The sequence below is a fragment of the Saimiri boliviensis genome, chromosome 3 (genome assembly GCF_048565385.1).
Source record: "Saimiri boliviensis isolate mSaiBol1 chromosome 3, mSaiBol1.pri, whole genome shotgun sequence".
Taxonomy (NCBI): domain Eukaryota; kingdom Metazoa; phylum Chordata; class Mammalia; order Primates; family Cebidae; genus Saimiri; species Saimiri boliviensis.
In genome coordinates this window covers 60,066,826-60,088,732 of record NC_133451.1, presented here as the reverse complement: position 1 = coordinate 60,088,732, position 21,907 = coordinate 60,066,826, and the positions used below count along the sequence as shown (strand labels likewise).

The 21,907-nt window shown below is 31.8% G+C and overlaps 1 protein-coding gene across 12 annotated transcripts in view; it reads left to right on the top strand.

Moving 5' to 3' along the window:
* Positions 1-15,070, top strand: part of EPHA5 (EPH receptor A5) — a 354,031-nt gene extending 338,961 nt beyond the window's left edge. For 6 of the 12 annotated variants that reach the window (XM_074396211.1, XM_074396212.1, XM_074396215.1 and 3 more), the window contains 2 exons: positions 715-870; positions 8,782-15,070. In XM_074396211.1, coding sequence (XP_074252312.1) covers positions 715-870; positions 8,782-8,887 — 262 coding nt within the window. In that variant the 3' untranslated portion in view covers positions 8,888-15,070. Of the gene's footprint in view, positions 1-714; positions 2,217-8,781 lie in introns of those variants that run through there. The other 6 variants (XM_074396210.1, XM_003931889.4, XM_074396209.1 and 3 more) reach the window with 2 other exon arrangements.
* The last annotated feature ends 6,837 nt before the right edge of the window (positions 15,071-21,907 follow it).

Here is a 21,907-nt window from a genome sequence, read left to right as displayed (position 1 = left end):
AACTATAGAGGGTAACATTTTCCTTATTTTCATAAACAAAAGAGTACTATAACTAAATCATTACATGACAATATTTGGTAGACTGATTTTTAGAAAAATACTATGTTTATAGCAAAATTGAGTGTAAAATTGAAAGTACAGAGAACTCCCATGTACCCTTTACCCTCCACATACGTAGCCTTCCCCCACCCCATTATCAGCGTCGATATTATTGCACTAGAATGACACATTTATTACCGCTGATGAACCAGTATTAACACATAATTATCAGCCAAGGCCCATAATTTACATTAGCATTCACTATTGGTGTTGTACGTTTTATAGATTTAGACAAATGTATCCACCATTATAATATCATACAGAGTAATTTTCTTGTCCTAAAAATTCTCTGTGTTCATCTATTAGTTCATCTATTAGTTCATCTACATGAAATTTTTAGCTATTGCTTTGTTTTACATAAAATTTACTTATGAACACATTAATAAGTCCTCATATTAAGTCCTCATTACTTGCGGATAAAATAATCTCACTAGACTGATTTTGTATTCTCCTGGATTTTAAATTATTTTCTTCCATATTAGCATTTGCATACTTTCCCCTTATAAATATACTTAGAGACTCAAAGGTCCATTGAATATGAGTTAACATTATAGTAAACTTTGTTATGAAAGAATTAAATTGTTACTTATAATATTTATGTTTTATGTGTTTTAGAGTATCTAATTTATTGGCAGAACATAGCCCCCTAGGATCTGGGGCCTACAGATCAGTAGGTGAATGGCTAGAGGCAATCAAGATGGGCCGATATACGGAAATTTTCATGGAAAATGGATACAGTTCAATGGACGCTGTGGCTCAGGTGACCTTGGAGTGAGTAATTTTTCTGATAATTTTTACATAATTGCTGGGGCAAGAAAAATTGTTCAGAATCCAATCTGGATGAGGTCAAGGGAAATCAGTTAACCTTTGTGGATGTGTGGCAGCTCTCAAAGAAACCTCATCATCTTTAGCCTGTATTGTTAACAACTGCATGGTTAATGCTACATGTGGCCAGTATCTTTGCTTCTTTGCTTCAAACAAACAACGTTTGAGTATTTGAGTAATTGGAATAACAGCTCCTTGGCAAAATACTGGTAGTTTGTGTCGTGGAAAAAATGTTTTCTTGACAAGTTTTTTTTTTTTTATACTGATATCTATGTTATATGAATGTAAATATAAAACAAAATAAACTGTAAGCACAATTGGTGTGGCTAGTCCTACATAAGGACCAAACATATTTTACATTTTGGCTCTCTACGATTAATACCAAGGTAACGACAGCTTAAACAAAGCTTCCCTAGCAGGATCTCATTTAATTCTTAAGCGGTGCACCTTAAATTCTTGCAATCTAAGGATGTATTAAATCCTGCTTCTGATTTGTCATTTGGTATAATCTCAGTGGAACCAATTGTGCCCTTTTCTGTTTGCACGTTTAAGATAAAATTTATCAAATCTTATTAAATAAAAATCACTAGAGTTAAATATTAAATTCTTTAAGGTTGTAAATTCTTTGTACTTTATTATATACTCTGTACATGTAGTTGTTTTAGCCTATTTGTTATTTGTGAAAATTAACTGTCCTTATGGTGGTTCCATATAGATTTCTTTAACATTAATGTTTTAACCTGTGAATATAATGATAACTTCAAATTACCTGCCAATTCAAAGGTTAAAATATCATAAGGTTTAGAAAATGGTAGTATATTCTGAAGCACTAAAACATAGTTGTGATTTCATTATTACACATGATATGAACATTAAGCAGTTCTTTCTTACCATCTCTATTATTCTGGCATTCTTTGATTCATTGAATTCACTGCTCATCCCCCACAAAAGGTAACAGGGTACTACCACTTATCACCGTTAATGTTACATTCTCAGCGTTCTCTTCCTTCATACTGATAACTAAAAGGATCTGAAATCACAACCACTCAGCTTGCTTTCTTAATTTACTGAATTCCATTCTCATGGTCCACCAAATCATATCTACTTGATGACACATATGCTTTGTCCATTATTTCTTTGAACACTCAAGGAACCCATTTGTGCTATATTTAAAGTAGTATACTAAAAAATTTACTGATAATTTAAACTATTTTTACATGATTGCTATTTAATTTTTCAGTAAAAATGGTCATTTTAATTTATTAAAGTCATTTGTCATTTTATATTAAAATGATATTGTAGGTATTTCTTCTACCCAATGTCAGATTACTTGTAAATATATAATAAAATTATTTGCATTAAACCATGTCTCTTTTTTTATTAAAATAGCACATTTTATGTATATAGTTCTACATTTTTTATTCTTTCTTCAAAAAATACTTATAATCACAACTTATAACTTTTGCATTAGCTACTTGTGTTTTACTTATATCTTTGGGGTCCCAAAATACTATAATTATATTGACTATTTTAGCATTATAGTATCAAATTTTTCTTACTCCGATTTTTTCTTTCTTTCTATCTGCTCCTCTATCCCCAAATGCACCGTATTTTTTGTTTTCTTTCAAGCCCTAATAACCTCTTCTGTCTTCTTATAATGATTCTCCTCCAGTTTACTGACTCTTGCTGTATTGCCTTCTTTCAAACATTATGTCTTTTAATTCATTTACTCTGACCAGAAGAGTAAAGTTACATTAGAATACCTGCCCATTTTCCCATTCAGAAAGTATTGTCTCCATATGAAAACAAATCCCTGGGGGTCATAATCATTAATACATTTCTTACTAGGAATTGGCTAGCAGACCCTCACTCCAATACAGCTGTTTTTTTTTTTTTTTGGAAAGTCCATACTCTTTAAATTTAACATGCTCCCTTGTTTACTGTGCTTTCCACTCATTTTTTTTCAACTGTAAGAACATTTATGAAAACATTATGTTAAGTAATTCACAAAATAGGGAGTAATCAGTTACTTGTTTGGCCAAAATTTTTTTAAAAAAACAGTTCATCTGCGCATTTTTCCTACTCTTCATTCAAAAACAAAAAAACAGTCAGTCATTGCTAAGAACTAATGGCAAAGGAGATGGAATTATCAGCAAAAGTCAAAGACAAGCTCTCAAAACATCTTGATACTGATTTTTCACACATAGTCTTTACCCCATACCTAAGTATTAGTTTTATGAAGGCTGTGCAATATAAAATATAATTCTTAGAGTTATCATTAGAAATAACAAGCTGAGAATGGAAGAATACATTCATAACTGTTGTAAATACTTAGGAAAAAATGTGAAAATCAACTCATATAAAGCAAGTGGTCTAACTGCCATATTTAAAACATGCATTGTAATTTGTAACATCAAATTTGTTTGCATAGTGGGTTTAGAAAAAATTATGTACAGTTTTTCAGAACCACATACTTTGGTTGAAAATCTCCATCGCAAAGGTTTAATTTTGCTTATTTATGGATTGTTGTCCGTACATGCATGTATAGCTAAATACTGAAAGGTAATGAAGAACTTGGAGGTCTCAGAGTCAAAACATATTCATGAAAGAGGCTTTCAATCTTAGATGTGTTTTTCTGCTACTCTTTGTGCCTAAAATACTTTGTGTTCAGTATTCATATGGAAACAATTATGGCAGTAATGGTGCAAACTATCTCATCTTGCTTAAGTGCAGGGAATTATTGTCAATAGGGATAATCGTGAGCTTGAGGTGAGTCGAAAATCGAATCCAAAGATTTCAGTTAAGGGCAGAATCAGAATGACTTCTTAAACTTCTTTTCAGACCAGTACTGTCAACTTTTGCTTATTTGGAAAATGAGCAAAATCCAATGAATTTAAATATTATACCAATTGTACATAAGCTGAAGAGGTACCTGTTAGCATCAGTTACTGGAATAGAGTCTTAAACGAATAAAATGAAAGTTCTCCAAATTCAGAGCCAAAATCTTTACAAATTAATTCAAATAAATTTGTTAACTTATCAACAAGTCATTATACATGATTTATTATATAGTTAAAGTACACATAGGAGTACCTACTGTTCTGTGGGTTTTAACTCTCACAATGTCTCATCCATTAAAAACCATTAACAAATCGTGGTTAAATTTCCTCTTGTCAACTGTAATATATTTATGTTATACCATGTCGATATCAATGATTGTTAGGGTTCTGCAAAGTTAACAAAAAGTGACATGCAACTGCATGATAAAACTCTGACAAAAGTAGTAAATATTGAAGTTTAGGGAATATTCATTAATCTATCATCTCCCTTCTCATATCCAGCCAATGGTGGTGGGGTCTAAGTACCAGTGATATGGCTAAAAGATGCATAAAGTAAAAGGGAGAAGAATGAGCAAGAGAATGAATCATCCGTAGATAGATGAATTTAAGCCTGAATGATTAAGAGTTGGTTGCAACATCAGCTATCTACTTTTTAAAACTATATTTTCATTCTGCCATTTTTGCATTAATATCAGTGCATTTCCTTTGGTTAATATTATTGAATAATGTTTGAAAAAATACTGCAATGTAAATGCAGCAATGGCAATTCATAACATTTGCAGCTTTTCTAAAAGTAATCATTTTTTTGTCAACAAAATCCAACATATTTTTTATGCAATAATGCTAGTCTCGTCATGTTTATATTAATAAGTCTATATGGAAATATAATTTGTCATCACTAGAATTGACTTTCAGTATTACTTAAGATTATACATGATTATGATAAAATTTTTGTAATATTTATAATGGGGACACACTTAAGACATTGTATAACTATAAAATTTTCTACTTTGGAAAATGAAATGTAAAAATGCATATATTTTACCATTTCCAACTTATGTTTCAAAAATTATTGTAAATAGGGCTGCAATATCATTATTTTTTATTTCCATCAAATTTCTGTAATTACTGCTAAGTTGACCATTTAATATGTGATTTAAGTAGCAAAATGGGAATTATTGGAAATAAGAAATGTGAGACTAAACTACATAAAAGAAAATATCATAAAGTATTCAGCAACATTTTAACAGTTATTTAACCTTTACCATAAACATTTTCTAATACTGTGTTAATTCTCATCTGTAGTAGTATTAAAAAATGTTTAAAAGGATTTCAAAAGAAATGACTTAGCTGCTGAGAACAATTTTAACTTACATGAATAACCCTGTGTCTCCACGTTTTCACTGAAAATCACATTGTTTAAAGGTACGTGTACATTGGATGCATTATTATAATTATACTGTTCTCTAAATCTCTGCACCTTAATTTGACAGTTTTTAAAATGAAAGGTCAGATTTAAAGAAAAACAACAGAATTTCATTAAAGAAGACACCATTTATGGCAGTATGTAAAATTCAGCATTTTGTTTCTATAATTCAATTTCTCCTCTGGGGACATGGGGGTTAGGATGAGATGAAAAGGAAAGAGAGAGAAGGCAAAAGAAAGGGAGAAAGAGAGTTTCTCTGGTGTGATCCTCAACATTCATCTCGGAATAATCAGATAATAAATTATTCTTAAAATAAAATTTTATCCTTAGTTCATGTTAAAATTCAAACAAATGTAACTTAAAATCTGTAAGTGTGAACTGTTTTAGGTATAAATTTTATTTTCCTATAAACACAAACTATACCCACGTTTATTAATCAAATACAATTCCTCAAAATTATTTAGTATGATATAGTTATCATGAAAAATTTAAATTACCAAAGCATTGAGTGAGCTAGAGTCTTTCTGTGGTCAAGTCATATCCAGATGATTAAATTATATTTATATCTAATATTAAAAGTTTAGATATTAGAAATGAAAATAAGTCACTAGTGATTTGATAACCTCTAGACAAAACCAAGAGTTGAAATATGGAACACATACACACTTCAAATTTAAGTTTTGTGATTGTATGTATAAATTCCATGTTGAAGGGGAACTTAAACACGTTCTTTCAAGTCATTCAGAATAAACTGTAATGGTTATTTTCAAAGGCTGATTTCTAATAATTAGCATAGGAATCATGAATTATGCAATTTAAGTGTATGCATTATTACATCCGTATTTCCCAATTTGGTTTCCTAAATCTGGGTTTATAAAACATATGATAAAACACATGTTTTAAAACTTTGTTTCTAGTCCTAATTAAATTATCCAGCAGAGATTGTTTTCAGGTTAAGTAATTTAAAATTTTCATCCCTTTTCTCTTGGTTGTGATCCAGTTTGCTGGAAACACCCATGAATACTCACATCTACATAATTCTTTGTGCTTAATAAGTTACATGTGGAAACATGAGAATATTAGCACATAACATAAACAACCATGCAGTATAGATTTGGTGACCATAGCCTCAGGCAAAGTATGTGTTTCGTTCCCTTCATTAGACATTTTCTTTCAGATTTTGGATGCTTTAAATTACATTTACAGAGTTCTCATTTTACAGATGAATAAATTATTGCATATGGTTTGAAGTAATTTATGTAAAATTGTCTCTTAGAATAATCATAAATTAAGAGTATAGAATTGGGTGTCAGGTACCTGATATTAGCTGTAACTTGGTTACTAATTTGGCTGTGTTATATAGCTAAGTAATTCAGTATTCTAAGTCTTTGGTTACTTCATCCATAAAAGAGAATTTAAAAATCTGTATAATAGGTTATTGACATTTCTAGCATACAAGACAATGTCTATTAAGTCTCACTAATATACATAGTTCTAAATTAGTGCATAAATATGTTTATAAAGTTTCACCAATTTATACGTGTGTAAACATATATTTTATATATATATATATATATGGCCAGGTGCGGTGGCTCAAGCCTGTAATCCCAGCACTTTGGGAGGCCGAGGTGGGTGAATCATGAGGTCAAGAGATCGAGACCATCCTGGTCAACATGGTGAAACCCCGTCTCTACTAAAAATACAAAACATTAGCCGAGCATGGTGGAGCGCGCCTGTAGTCCCAGCTACTCGGGAGGCTGAGGCAGGAGAATTGCTTGAACCCAGGAGGCAGAGGTTGCCGTGAGCCGAGATCGTGCCATTGCACTCCAGCCTGGGTAACAAGAGCGAAACTCCGTCTTAAAAAAAAAAATTATATATATATATACAGTAATGGTTCTCAACCAGGGGAGATTTTGTCACTTAGGGGAAAATTGACAATGACAATTTGTCTTGTCAAAATGAAAAGCTCTTCTGGTATGTAGTGGGCAGAGGTCAAAAAGGCAGCCAAATATTCTACAATGCATAAGACAGAGCCTCTACAGCAAAGAATTATCCAGCCTATAATGTTTACAGGGCCAAGGCTGAGAAACCCTGGTTTAGTTGAAAAGAGACCAGATCAAACTTGTGTCTCTTTTATTCTCTGTTTGGTCTGTATTAGCTATTTTATAGCATATTTCATTATTAACAATAATAATTTTGTTTTAAAGCTAATTTTTACTGATGTTTGAGTTTCTCTGAGGATTGTCTCCATGCCATTTCTATCAATATTATTATTTTTATATTCCAATGTGGTATCTTTTAGTTGTAATGATTTTTAAGCTTACTGTTTAATATCCACATTCTAAAAAGGAAATGTGTTTCCACAACAAATATCAATAGCTTTTTTTATTTTTGCTGGCTACTTGTCATTTTCTAAAACTCTTATAACAAATCAGGAAATCATAAAAGGAAAAGAAAACTAAAATGTTATTTTGGAAAAACATATTTTCCATTACACAAAACCTTGGCATCCTTTAATTTTTATTCTCTGGTAATTAAGAGTTTTCTTTGAATTCAAAGAACAAGTGAAACAACTCAGTTTTTACCTGTAATGATTCTAATGTCTAATGTCATTAACTCAATAGAACGCCAATAAAATCTGAAATTATTACACACACTGAATGGAAAAAAGATTCCACTTTTCACATAATGTGTTCAAGAAGGTAATTACCTAGAGAAAACCCACATGATAAATATCTTTGTCATTTAGGATTTTGAATTGTTGATGCTTATTTTTTTCTATAATTAATGCTTATCATTTGCCAAACATATATGACAAATACATACTTTAGGGGAATAACATTCCTAAATATCCTGTAGAAAAACATTTAAAACCGTGGCCACTTGCCTTGAGCTCTATGATACGTTGTTAGTTTAGAAATCTAAATATTCAGAAGTATCTTGAATGAAAAGTCTTCTGAAAGCATGTAATCTTCAGCATGCTCTAAATGCCAGTAGAGTTTAGATGCTTTTTGGTAAAGGAAAAAGTCCTGGTACTTTTAGTATAAAGTAAAAAAAAAAAAAAAACAAAAAAAAACATAAAACATTGTTATAAGAGCAATATGGTGGTGATTATCTCCTAAAGATATTTGTTATATAGACTGTGTAGAATGAGTCATTTTTGATTCTGGTTTTCAATTGCTTAGCTGTAAAATATTAAAAGTCTATTTTAAGCTTCTTCTCGAAAAAAAATGTGCTTATGCATATTGTAAATCTGCATTTTCAAAATTTTTCAGTGAAATTGTGCCTATTAACTCTTTATTGGTAAGAATGTGCAAATTTGTTTTATCACCACTCTGCGCCACTAAAATAGTGATGTCACAAACGAGAACAAATATGTATTACATCATTCCTCATTATAAATATTTTTTGACTACTAACAGATTTTTGAGGTATAATTTTATAGCCTACCTTTAAACATTAGACTTTGTGTCTAAATTAGGAGTGTCATCTAACTAGTGTTTGCAGTATGTTTGCTCCTTTACCAACATTTACTATTGAGGTGTGCTACAAATTGAATCAATACATCCAATGTGTGCTTTCTTCATGCAGGGATTTGAGACGACTTGGAGTGACTCTTGTCGGTCACCAGAAGAAGATCATGAACAGCCTTCAAGAAATGAAGGTGCAGCTGGTAAACGGGATGGTGCCGTTATAACTTCATGTAAATGTCAATTCTTCGAGTGAATAATTCTGCACTTTGTAAACAGCCCTGAGATTTATTTTGACAAAATAAAAAAAAAAAAAAGGTGGGGTGGGGGGGGAAACAGTGATTTCTAACCTTAGAAAACATTTGCCTCAGCCACAGAATTTGTAATCATGGTTTTACTAAAATCTCCAGTTCTTTGTCCTTAGTCTTCATTTTTCATGAAGCAAACATATCTTGCATTAAAAGGGACATGAGGTTAAACATCCTCTTACGTTACAACTGCAAAATCCTTCCCACTACTTCTACCACATTTTGTACATGAAATATATAAATACATAGCACCTTTATAGACTGAACTAAGGCAACCCCTTTCAAAACTTCCAGGGATCTACTTGAAAGGAAATGTTTTATAGCCATTTGTGAGCTAACAAAAGCTACAGTTTACTGAAGTTTACTTCAAGTCTTAATTGTCTACAAAAGTGTATTGAAGAGCAATATGATTAGATTATTTCTTAATAGATATCTTCTTTTGTAATTTTAAAATGCTGTTACGCAGCGATAAGTTATAGAAACTAGTATATAAACATGTTGCTTGATCAAGAAAAAGTACAATACAGGGTGTATATTTATTTTTTTGTGTTATAAAATTTACTTTTAGTTGCTCTTCTAGAGATTATTAGGTAATAATTGTGTATATACTGTATAATTTGCAATATACCCAGGAACTGATTTAAGATGGAGTTCTGTGTGTGTTTGCTTGCACATGTGTGTGTTACCATTCTGCTTGCATTTCTAATAGTGTTTTAATTTTAGCAACATATAGGAACAAGTGTTCCAGAGTGTAATACAAATAGGAGAAATAGGGAAGCTGTAAAACAAAATTTAACACAAGCTTGTGTCTCTTTTCCTCTCATGTGTCCAAAAGCTAATCTCTTTATTCACTAGAAGGAAATGTGTATAAGACTAAATCCCCTTTGGCTTTTTAAAAACACTTTGTGATATCTGTGACAATGCAGTTCTTCTAGCCATTAATCTTGAACCCCTGTAAGAAATTTCACCTTTCTAAGTCCTAAAAAATATCTTGTCAAGCAAAGTTGACACCAAAGGGCACATTTTCAGCAGGATGTAGAAGGATTTAACTGTGCAGGCTTCTGTTAATGTTGTTAAATCCAGGCACATAGCACGACGAATTACCCTTAAGTGTTAATCCTTTGTAACCATTCCTATTTGACTCAGTTTGAGAAATTTTGATTCTAAGGCAGCAATGGAATTATGACAAATACAGACATATATATATATATATATATATATATATATATACACATAAATATATTTATATACACTTTTTTTCCCTTCAGAATTTTATTTCAAGAATTGACAAGTTTTATTTTTTAATGGATGTTTATTCATTTGTTACTTTCATTTTATATTCAGTTACATGGCATGGAGATTATTTTAATGAACCAATCCAAGGTACTATGTAACTGGACTTATTAAAGAATATAAGATATCTTTTATGTATGCTCTATATACCACAAATGAGGAAGACTTATACTCATGATACAAATTATACAGTGTATTACAAATTATACAAAATTTAGTTCCTGAGATAATCAACACTTCGTATTTTTACACTTCATAAAAATCATGGAATGCCATGTTATTATTCAAAAGCAGAGCACCTAAATAAAATACAGCCTACTGATGATTATCAATGTTAATAGTACCATGGAGCAGAGAAGACTGAATTAATGAAATTCATCAGAAAGATAGCCATGTTGTATTAATGGTACTCTTTTTTCCAAGCACTTGTTTTACTTGAATGTTAGTAAATGTAAGAATTAACTTTTGGGAAATAACTACTTTCTATTCTGCCCAGCCTTTACTTAAGCAGTCAAATACCTCTTTTCTAAAGAACCAGGAAACATCAAAACAACAACAACAACAACAACAACAAAAGCCTAAACAATTTTCAAATGATACATTGAATTTCCATAGTAATAAGGGCTATATACCATGGGTCAATACAACCTGTGCTGAAACAAATAATTTATTAGTTTTGTGAATTTTCCAGAGATGCAAATTTAGTGTTTTCTTGATAAAATCACAAATAAATGGGCATCACTATTATTAAAGAAACATTTTTTCATTTCAATAAACAGAAAATTAATGAAACAAATTACTTTTGTATAAATTAAGTAGAAATTGTGTTGCACTTTATTGAATTTTATAGAAATATTCAAATCTAAGTGATTAACAGTTGACAAACTTCAAAATGAAATCCTTCTTGATTCAAAAAGAAAATTACCATGTACTTTAGAGCTCATGAACTTGCCACAATTGCTTAGATATAACAAAGATATTTTTTACATTGTTTTCCAACTTTGTATGCTCAAAGATAATTGTGAGGTCAGAGTGGAGTATATCTAAATGACTAGAACTTTAAGTTACAATATAGATTTCTTCTTTTTAACAAAAGACAAATATAAATTAATTTGGATCAAATTTATTTGCCTTCTTTGCAGCTAGGTGTTCATTTTGGAAAGTATATTGAAAGGAAAGCTAAATAGCCAAATAGTTTTCTTCTGCATCTCAATTTGATTGAGAATTTCTAAGGAAGGTTAATTTGACTTTAGAAGGAATACTGAGACTGTCAAACAAGAAGTACTCTCCTTATAAAAGAGGAAAGAATGCCTTTCTAAAGTATTTGTTTCCTATTGGATATGTCACCAATTGGAAAGTGCCAATCTCATCTGCAAATGTGAGAAACGGAACAAGGAGGAGAGGCAACTCTAGTGGAATGTAGAGAGGCCATAATCAAGGGCAAAGTTTAATAAATCTTGTTTATGCAATTTCATATTCTATTGATTAATTTTGTCACCCACCAGACTACAAAAATGAAGAACGGAAGCGACTATTTTAGCTCATACAGTAGATTTGTCAAATAATACATAATGTTCTTGTAACTGTCAGTAACAATATCTTAAGGGCCATGACTTTTTCTCAGTATTGGACTTTGAAAAATCAGTACAGGGAGTAATTTTCAACAGACTCATATCTGAAGTCACTGAATTACTATTTTGACCAATCATAATTTGTTTCCAATCTTGTCATTTGCTCACGTGTACTGTTAATATAATCAGTTGCTTTTTTTATAATGTAGTATTTCCATGTAAAAATGTAAAGAAATTCATTTTCCCATTTTTAAAAATTGTAATGTGCATGAGCCTTTATTTCTTGTATTTTAATCACCAAGTCAGTATTCTAAGATTGCAAGATTACTGTAAAAATTATATTCCAATATTTTATCTAAACTGAAGTATGGCCAGCATTACTGGTTTCAGAGTTGCCTAAACAATATAGAATATCCTAAATTCAGTTTGCAAAAGAGTTTTGACCAGCATGAAAAAGTGAAAACACAGTTTCAAGTTTAAAATGGAAAATTAATAATCTGAACACTTATATGTTTGCATGTCTGCTACTTAATCTTCATGTGAAAGTAAAATATTTTAACACCATTATTTACGCTATGTAAAGTGGGTTCTCTGAAGCACAAGCACAGATATTTACCTTTGGAAAACATTTTTGGCTATAAAGGTGCATTGGATGACAAACACTATTTGAGTCAGGTGTTAGAAATTTACTATATGTATTATATTGCATAGTAGAATAAGGTCGTTTTCTCATTTTGTTCTTCCTAAAAATAAGGAAAAAAAGATAAGAGTGATAGTAAACTGTCTTTGCTTATGTCCTGCCACATGTTTAACTTCAAAGTAAGTAAAAATTAGGTACAATATGATCATCCTGATGATGACGATGATGAATAAATGGAATCGAAATGCTAGCTTTATTTGACATTAGTAAGTAGAATAAGTCATAATTTTTCAACTCTGTAGCACAGCTGGTTACATTGAATATTTTTCTCTATTATGGTGTTAATTATATAGTAATGTATCAAAAGAGAAATAGATAAGAAATTTCTTTTCATTTCTTATTCATTTATGAGAAAGTCTTTTCACACATAAATGATTGAATGTTCTTGTTCAGAATGACCACGTAATTATTGCTTAGTAGAAGACACCAATTCTTCAAAAAGAAAAAAATCTGTTTATAATAATCAGCATCAAATGTTGTTTGTTTCTTCTAAATGTTAATGAGGAAAATGTCATGTTTATTCAGTCTGGGGGCTATATTAACAGGAGACGTTTCAGTGGTCACCATATCTATGATTCTTTAGACTGCTGTAATTATATGGTCAATTATTTACGTGTGTAAATTACATTTATAAGAGTCTGAGAATACTTAGACTCAGACATTTGTTAGTATTTTTATCAAAATCTCTTAGTTTCAGTCATGTCAGAAGCAGCTATATAGCATACCTTATTCTATGATATACATCAGGCTATCTCAAATCCCTGCCTCATAGTGAATTCAATGAAGGATTAGGATTTGTGTATTTTTTCTCATTTAAACTTTTATGTGCATTTGGTTTGTGTACATGTTTTTTGTAGTGTAAGATATGAAATTTTATATTTTTTCAGAAAATAAAAAACCCTTTGAATACAGTTAAATCGAATTGTCATGCTTGACCCTCTCCTGAGAGTTTAAACATATCCTTTGTGTAATGATTTCAGTTACTTCTAATAAAAATGTTTCAACTTCTTATTCTAAATATTTTAAAGAACATCAGCATCCATTTTCTTCAAAAACAGATTCAGAGTCTGCAGTCAAATAATTTTTGCATATGGAGATTGATACTGAGATTGTAGAATAGGTGTATGACTGTATCAAAACCTAATTAGAAGTTGATTTGTGGCAGTGTAATATATTATTTGGAAAAAAAAATGAACATAAAATTATGCAAAACATCTAAGAATAAAAAGACTTTTACTGACCATCATCAGCTCATCAGCCTAAGACTTTCTCATCACCACACATATGCTTATTGCATAGAGTGGTAGAGTTGCCATTATCACAGAAAGAGGTGTCATTTAGTACAAACACTTCCCTCTGTTTCTGTAACTATTGTATCATATTGGCCTCTTTTTGTAAAAAGCACAGCAAACAATGCACTGTATTCAAGGAAATGAATTATGTTTGTAGTTGTTTGCATTTATATCACAAAATGTGACATTAACATGCCTATGGAAATAATCCACAATTCCTTTGCACATGTATAAAATAACTATTACAAATGATATTATTTAATATTTTAGTAGATATTTTATGTAAATAATTCTGAGTTCTTTGTCACTAGGTAGACTATTACTTTTGCCTCTGTTTTGCTTGAGAAATAAAGATTATATGACCAGGTAGAAGGGATGAAGTGGTAGTGAAAATGTTAGCATTTAATGAGAATACACCAATCTGTATTAAAATTTTCCACTTTTATCTTTGAGATACATATTATTGACTCCATTTTAATGATGAATAAAAAACAGCTTAAAGCTGTCGAAAATTTGTTCAAGGCCTGGCTACTCTTCAAAGGCTAGATGAAATCCACATTTATTTGAGACTAAACCTATGAACTTCCCGTCACACAATTCTGATTCCACACTGTCGCCCATGCAATTGAGATAACAGTATCATAACAGAATCATTTATGCCAACATTCTGGTTTAATTCACACAAGGACTGAGAGTCATTGGGAAAACATTAATTGCACATTTACAACAAGCAAAGTGCAAATTTTGGGTAGAAACCAAGGTCTTACTGATTATACCTCTAACATGTTCAGCTTTTGGTATGAGCCAAACTTTGATAATCAAAAATAGGTTTCCTTATTTGTTATTCTGGCACTGAGTAGCAACACGATGTAATTCAGGATATTTATCTAATACAGGACATAGTGTCTGAAAATACGAGGTCAGGAAATTGCAAGTAACATTTGTTGGTTATTTCCAGCTATAATATCTGAATTTCACTTATACAATTTTGACATCTACAAGAGATTCGCTACCAAGTTTTTGCTACATCCAACATAAAATAAGTAAGTTTGTATTTATGGAAATCCACAGTAGCTATTTAAAGCAGGCAGAGTTGTACATAAAAAACTAAATATAATTTTACTTTAATTTAGCAGGTTAAAATAATAAGTCGAATGAAGCTGGCAGAAATGATGATATATGAGATAAATTGTTTTCTCTTCAACTTTTTCTTTACTTTTTACAAATGTTGATTATGAAAAATATTAAGATGTGTGATGTGATTATGATATTCAATTTGACATTTGCAAGTGATCTTATGTTTTTAAAAAGTAGAAATTAGTTAAGAATGTTATATAGTTTTGTGATATTGATTTTTAAACAAAGCAAAATTTCTCTATTAATTAGCATTATAATTATGATAATAAAATTCAACACCAAATCTCATGTTAAAGTTGAGTCTCTAAGTAATGAAAAAAATGACTTTTTAAAATTAAATATTATTTATATCTGGCAGGTTACTTCATAAGATAAAATACACTCACCACAAATAAACAATTTTAATCAGCATAACTTATTAATTCAAAGAGTTTTTGCAGGTGTTCAGAGTTTGTTCTAGGCCTCTTTCCTCAATTACATGACAAGTAGAAATTTGGCTGTGTTTTTCAAAATCATGGTTTCTTATACTACTCCTAATATATATATATATATATATATATATTTTTTTTTTTCCCGGGCTTTACAGGAAGCATGAGGCTGGCATCTACTTGACTTCTGGGGAGGCCTCAGGAAGCTCAGTCTTAGCAGAAGGCAAAGGGAAAGCAGGCAGGACCTAGATGGCAGGAGCAGGAGCAAGGCTGTGGGGAGGTGCCACACAATTCTAAACAACCAGATATCAGGAGAACTCAATACCACAAGGGCGGCACCAAGTAGGGATGGTGTTAAACCATGAGAAATCACTCCCATGATTCAATCACCTCCCACCAGGCCCTACCTCCAGCATTCGGGATTACATTTCAACATGAGATTTGGGCAGGGACACAGATCCAAATCATATTCCCACCTAAACAGAGCTCTAAGTATTTATCTATAAATGTATTTCATAATTTATAGATAAATTTAAAAGGCAGCTAGGAGAATACGATTTTATTTTTTACTTTCCCTTCTTTCTGAAATACGCACTTTAATATTATTTCTGTGGCTCATAGTATTGGTTGACATGATAAATGTCCCAAACCATTCTGATAAGAAACTTTTATCATAAGCAACAAGCATTTTCATCCATTTATTTGTTTAAGCCATGCAAGCAATCAATCAATTTTTAAAACTCATACACTCAGACCGGGGGCGGTGTCTCAAGCCTGTAATCCCAGCACTTTGGGAGGCCGAGGCGGGTGGATCACGAGGTCAAGAGATCGAGACCATCCTGGTCAACATGGTGAAACCCCGTCTCTACTAAAAATACAAAAAATTAGCTGGGCGTGGTGGTGCGTGCCTGTAATCTCAGCTACTCAAGAGACTGAGGCAGGAGAATTGCCTGAACCCAGGAGGCGGAGGTTACGGTGAGCCGAGATCACGCCATTGCACTCCAGCCTGGGTAACAAGAGCAAAACTCCGACTCAAAAAAAAAAAAAAAAAAAAAAAAAAAAAAAAAAAAAAAAAAAGCAAGTAAGTCGGTATCTTTGACCAAAAGCTCCAGGTTTCTTTATTTAGCAATGCAAATATGATCTCACCACAGGGACAGCCAGTATGAGCTATTAATACTTTCAAGTTCACAGTATGGGATAATCTATCCACTAGGAGAACATGATCTCTTTGCTGTGACTGAGAAGTTAAGTTTCAGCTCTGATGTGGTTTACACGTTCTAAATCCATGGAAGAGTATCTGTTTTAAGAAGCAGGTTTAAAAGAGCCTTCTCAGATTCTAGCCTCTAAGGGAGAGTCAAAGACCTATCTACCTTAAAGTGTCAAGAAATGATATCCTTGACTGGGCTCTTTGTTCTCTGGAATTGCACATTATGTCTACCTATTGCTATATTTGCTGATATACATAAATCTACTTCTGGGCTTGATTTATATCTCTTCCTCAGATTGTCTGCTTACAGCTTTTTTTTTGTCACACTACCTTCTAAGAAAAAAATAACATATGATTTTAAATTAATATGAGAAGGTAAAATGGAGGAAAGCCTGCCATTGTGTTTTCTTCACCAGTGAATCCATTTAATAGACTTAAGTCCCCAAATTCTGTTTTATTGGAGAAAATCCTGATAAAGTAAAATCAGATGTCTGCATGCAACACAAGAGATTCTAACCAAGTAACTATGATATGGTTTGTTTGTGAGTGAGCTTTATAAATCTTTATAGATTTAGCATTGATCTGGACAAAAAAAGAAAAAAGATAAACTGATACTTTCTATTATGGGGGATGAACAGATCTGGAACTATATGTTTATTTAATTGTAAGTGGTATAGAATTGGAAGTGAGCCCCATTTTTGGGGTAGGACAGTTAAAAAATTTTCACAGGCACTCACAAAAACCTTGGGACTTCCAAAAAGTAATAACACAAAGTTTATAGGAAAGACTACAGTTAGTCCATTCTCTTCCTACATAATTTTCAGAAGCTGTCTCTTAGGCTCCAGAAGAAAAGAAATAAATAAATAAAATTTTGTTTCCAGTGAAAATGTAGCTTCAAGATGAACTCCTTGTTTCTAAAAAAATTTATACCCTTAAAGCTCTCAAATAAAATATTTCAAGCTGTGACTATATATTCAATATCAGACAATATTATAGATTAAGTGGGGAACAAATACACTGACAATTTAAAATTAGTTCTTAGACCATCTGCAAGAATAAGTCAACATGCAAGTATGAGGATCTTTTATATCCTGAAGCCATTGTGCATTCTAATTGCCTTGATATAATTGCACAACAGCTGAGTATTAGATAGTGAATATCCTATAAAATACCATATAGTGGCCTGGCCAAGAATTTCCATGTTATACAGACATCTTTCATCACATCTTTGATGCTAGAGATGAGATGATGTTTTTGGCAATAAGGGCTGATGGGCTCTGAGAAGACAAAAATTGATATCTATACAAATGCAGAACGAATATCAAGCAAGAAGCTTTCTCCTCCTTAAAAAATAAAAACATCCTGGACTAACAACTATTGTATTTTATCTTAGTTCCATTTGTTTGTACGTTGAGACTTTTAAAGAATTTTATAAAATTCTTAACATTTCTTCAAATATCTTCTGATTTAATTTTTTTTTTTTTTTTTTTTTTTTGAGACGGAGTTTCGCTCTTGTTACCCAGGCTGGAGTGCAATGGCGCGGTCTCGGCTCACCGCAACCGCCGCCTCCTGGGCTCAGGCAATTCTCCTGCCTCAGCCTCCTGAGTAGCTGGGATTACAGGCATGCGCCACCACGCCCAGCTAGTTTTTTGTATTTTTAGTAGAGACGGGGTTTCACCATGTTGACCAGGATGGTCTCGATCTCTCGACCTCGTGATCCGCCCGCCTCGGCCTCCCAAAGTGCTGTGATTACAGGCTTGAGCCACAGCGCCCGGCCACGAATATTTTTTAAAGGCCCATATCTTTTCAAATAATGTATTGGATACTCTACATATATTTTCATTTAATTCTAATGACCATTCTTTAACAGATTTCTTCTGTTTTGGTTTTGAACAAATGTAGAAAAGAAGACATGCAATGCTAAGTGAATTTCCTTAGATCATGTCATTCAGTACTATATCACAGTTGTTCTTTCAAACAACTCTTCTCCTTCTGAGGTACAGATGATGCCCTGTTTCTTGCTTTGGAATTTATTCCGTTAGCTATTCCTATTCTTGGATATCTGCAGTAATCAGTCTCCAGTAATCAGTCTGCAGTAATCAGATTCCCTTCACCTTATCCTCTGTGTCATCGTGAGAGTAGGGTATCCTGGTTCTCTGGGGCCAGCATGCCAAATTCTGCTCTGCCAGCCACTTAGTAATTGTGTGGATGCAGGCAAGCTGTTTAGACACTTAGCTCTCAGGTATCTTGTCTATTAAATGAGAACATAACTGGCAAAAATCTAAGAATATATTCATAGAGAATGTGAAAATAGTATCCAGCACATAATAATTCTTTAGTAAATGTTATTTTTATATACCCTACTCTATCATTTCTTCACTGTCAAAACACATAAAAGAGTTACCTTCACTTTTTATCTCTCCCTCTCATTTATTTCACTGCAGTTTTTTCTCTTATTCTATTTTGCTTTAATATGATGTTATTGAAAATTTTAAACACATATAAAATTCAGTAAAGTTTTAATAAATATCCTTGTATGAAAGCCGACTTCAACCATTATCAACTCAATGCCAATTTTGTTTTGTTCACAACTCTACTGACAGTCTCCTCACCAAGATGAGCTGAAAAAAAAAATGCAGGTATCTAATTATTTCATAAATAAATATTTCAGTGTGTATCTCTAAAGTAGAAAGATTATTTAAAAACTAATTATAGTACCATTACACTACCTAAAAATGTACAATATTTTTAAATTATCTTCAGATATCCAATCAGCATTCCCCTGGCTTATAATACATTCTTTTTTTTTTTTTAACAGCTTTTTATATTAATGTTCAAATAAAGTCTCTGATAGTTTATAATCTCTTCCTTCCTCCTGTTTTCCCTGTTTCTTCTCTCTATTTTAGGTTTTGAAAATGCCCCAAATTTTGTCAGTTACTTTACTGTTTAGTCTTTAAACATCTTTTTATGTTCCCTTTATTTCTGGTAAATTAGTAGTCGAGTTTATAAATTCAGATTCAGGATTGAATTTTTAAGAATACATCATAGGTAGTTTTGTATACTTCTGTCAGGCCACACTTAAAGTCAGGCTGACTTCCTGTGGTATTAAGAGTAATCGATGATCGTTTGCAAATCATTATTCATTAATAATTTCACAATGCTGATATTTCACTATTCATTTTCATTTAATTGCCACACTATCTTTATAAAGACTGTTTTTCCTTCATCAATTACTTAATTATGCTGAGGTAGAGTTTATAGAGAGAAAGTACCGGTTGATTTGTGAGTTTGTATGTCTGTGCTATCATTATTTAAAAGGGAGCAAAGGCTCAAATTGTCTCATCTGTGGCCCTTTGGCTTGATGACATAGTGTACCAACCTTCTTTCCTCAATTCCCTTTTCTTGGCATCCAAGAACCTACTTACTGATTTGCCTAATTTTCTGGTTATTTATTCTCAACCTTTTCCACTTAAAAAATATTTTTCTGCCTTCCTTTCAAATGTTTATATAATAAAGATTTTATATTTTATATTCTTTTCATCTCATGCCACATGATTTCCCTAGGAAATTGAAACCAGTAAGTCTTCAATTTTAATAAATAGTACTAAACAAGGTATTGCATACCAACCAGTAAGTCTTTAATTTTAATAAACAGTATTAAATAAGGTATTGCATACCAACCAGTAAGTCTTCAATTTTAATAAATAGTATTCAATAAGGTATTGCATACTAAATCCCCAATCCTGGTCTTTTCTGTAACATATATCTTCTTATATATAATTTTTTACTAAACATCTCTTATTGGCTGTACTGCAGGCATTTTAGAAGTAGAATACCCAAATTGACCTTCATGCCTTGAAAATAACTTGTATCTCCTTCCATACTTCCTAGCCAGTAAAAGATATTACTTTACATATAGTAAACAAAAGCAGATATCTAACCCTCAACTACACTAAAACCTATAGTATTTTATTAATTTCATGTTGAATATTTTCTCAGTATATTACTTTCAAATGTACAAAAATAAGAAAAAAAGAAAGATACCACTGAGTGGGAAACAGCCTAGAAAATTAAATATATCACCCAGAACCAAACAGACACTCTTGTTTGATAATATATTATTTTAAGCATTTTTATAATGGGAATTTAACACAAATTGTATAACACTAAGAAATACATTATACACATTAAACAACACGTTTTTATGCAAAATTTTGCCAATTAGTGTATTTTTATCATGAAAGTAGAAGCTAGAAAGCATATGGTTAACTGACTGTCCAAATAAAGGTATAGCCTATAGATAAGGTGCTCTGAGCCATGTCCCAGCAAATAAATTTCCATGAATTATGCTGAAGATTAAAATTAAAAACCCTTTTTTGTAGGCATTTTAAAGGATAACACTTGAAGGGTTTCCATTCTGCTTTAAGAATAAATGAAAATGATTTATTGCATGTTCTGTAGAGTAGTAGCAGCACTAACCATATTAGATATGGAGGTCAGACAAAACAATTGGATTTCAATCATTCCATGCTCTGCAAATATAAAAAACAAATAAAATTTTATATTCATTATAAAAGAAAATATATCACAAATGTGAAGTGTAAGGTTTTTTTCAGGACATGTGAGTTGCAGAATTCTCAGTCCTTTGCTTGGCTGATGTTCTGGAAGAAATAAAAAATTATGTTCTGATTATGTGGTTAAGCCCAGGTCTTGAAATTTGCTACATATTCTCCATGTTTAGTCATGAGTTTCCCCTTGATAGCCTGTTAAAGCACATGGCCCTGATTACCCATAATGTAGAAGAAAGTCCCTCCCTACCAAAAAATAAATATTCTTACTCTTTTTAGAAGACAGTTTTCAAATAACAAGTGTTCCTTGTTCTTTAAGAAAAATTGTTCCAAAGTCAAAGCAGCTTGAAAATCCTCTATATTTCACCATCTTTTAGAGCATCACAAAAAATCCTAGAAATACAAGTCTCAAGTAAGTTTAGTTCAATGATTCCCCAAGTGTTTGGCCACAAAATCCTTGTAGCCTGTGACAATTATTGCTACTACTACAAGGGGACTCTCAGAGTGGAGTGTCATCCACATGAACACTTCTCAAATTGACTATAAGAGTGTTATATTTTTCTCAATCAGTGTCACTCTGGGGAAACACCAATAAAAAGAAATCCACTGGGAGTTGTATCTGTTTTAATGCCATATATTTGCATAACCATTCATCCGTATTCATGCCTGATTTTCCTGGAGACTAGGGCAATAGCACAATTGTGATGAATCTGAATGGAGTTGGATGGGCCCTAAAAAAATTA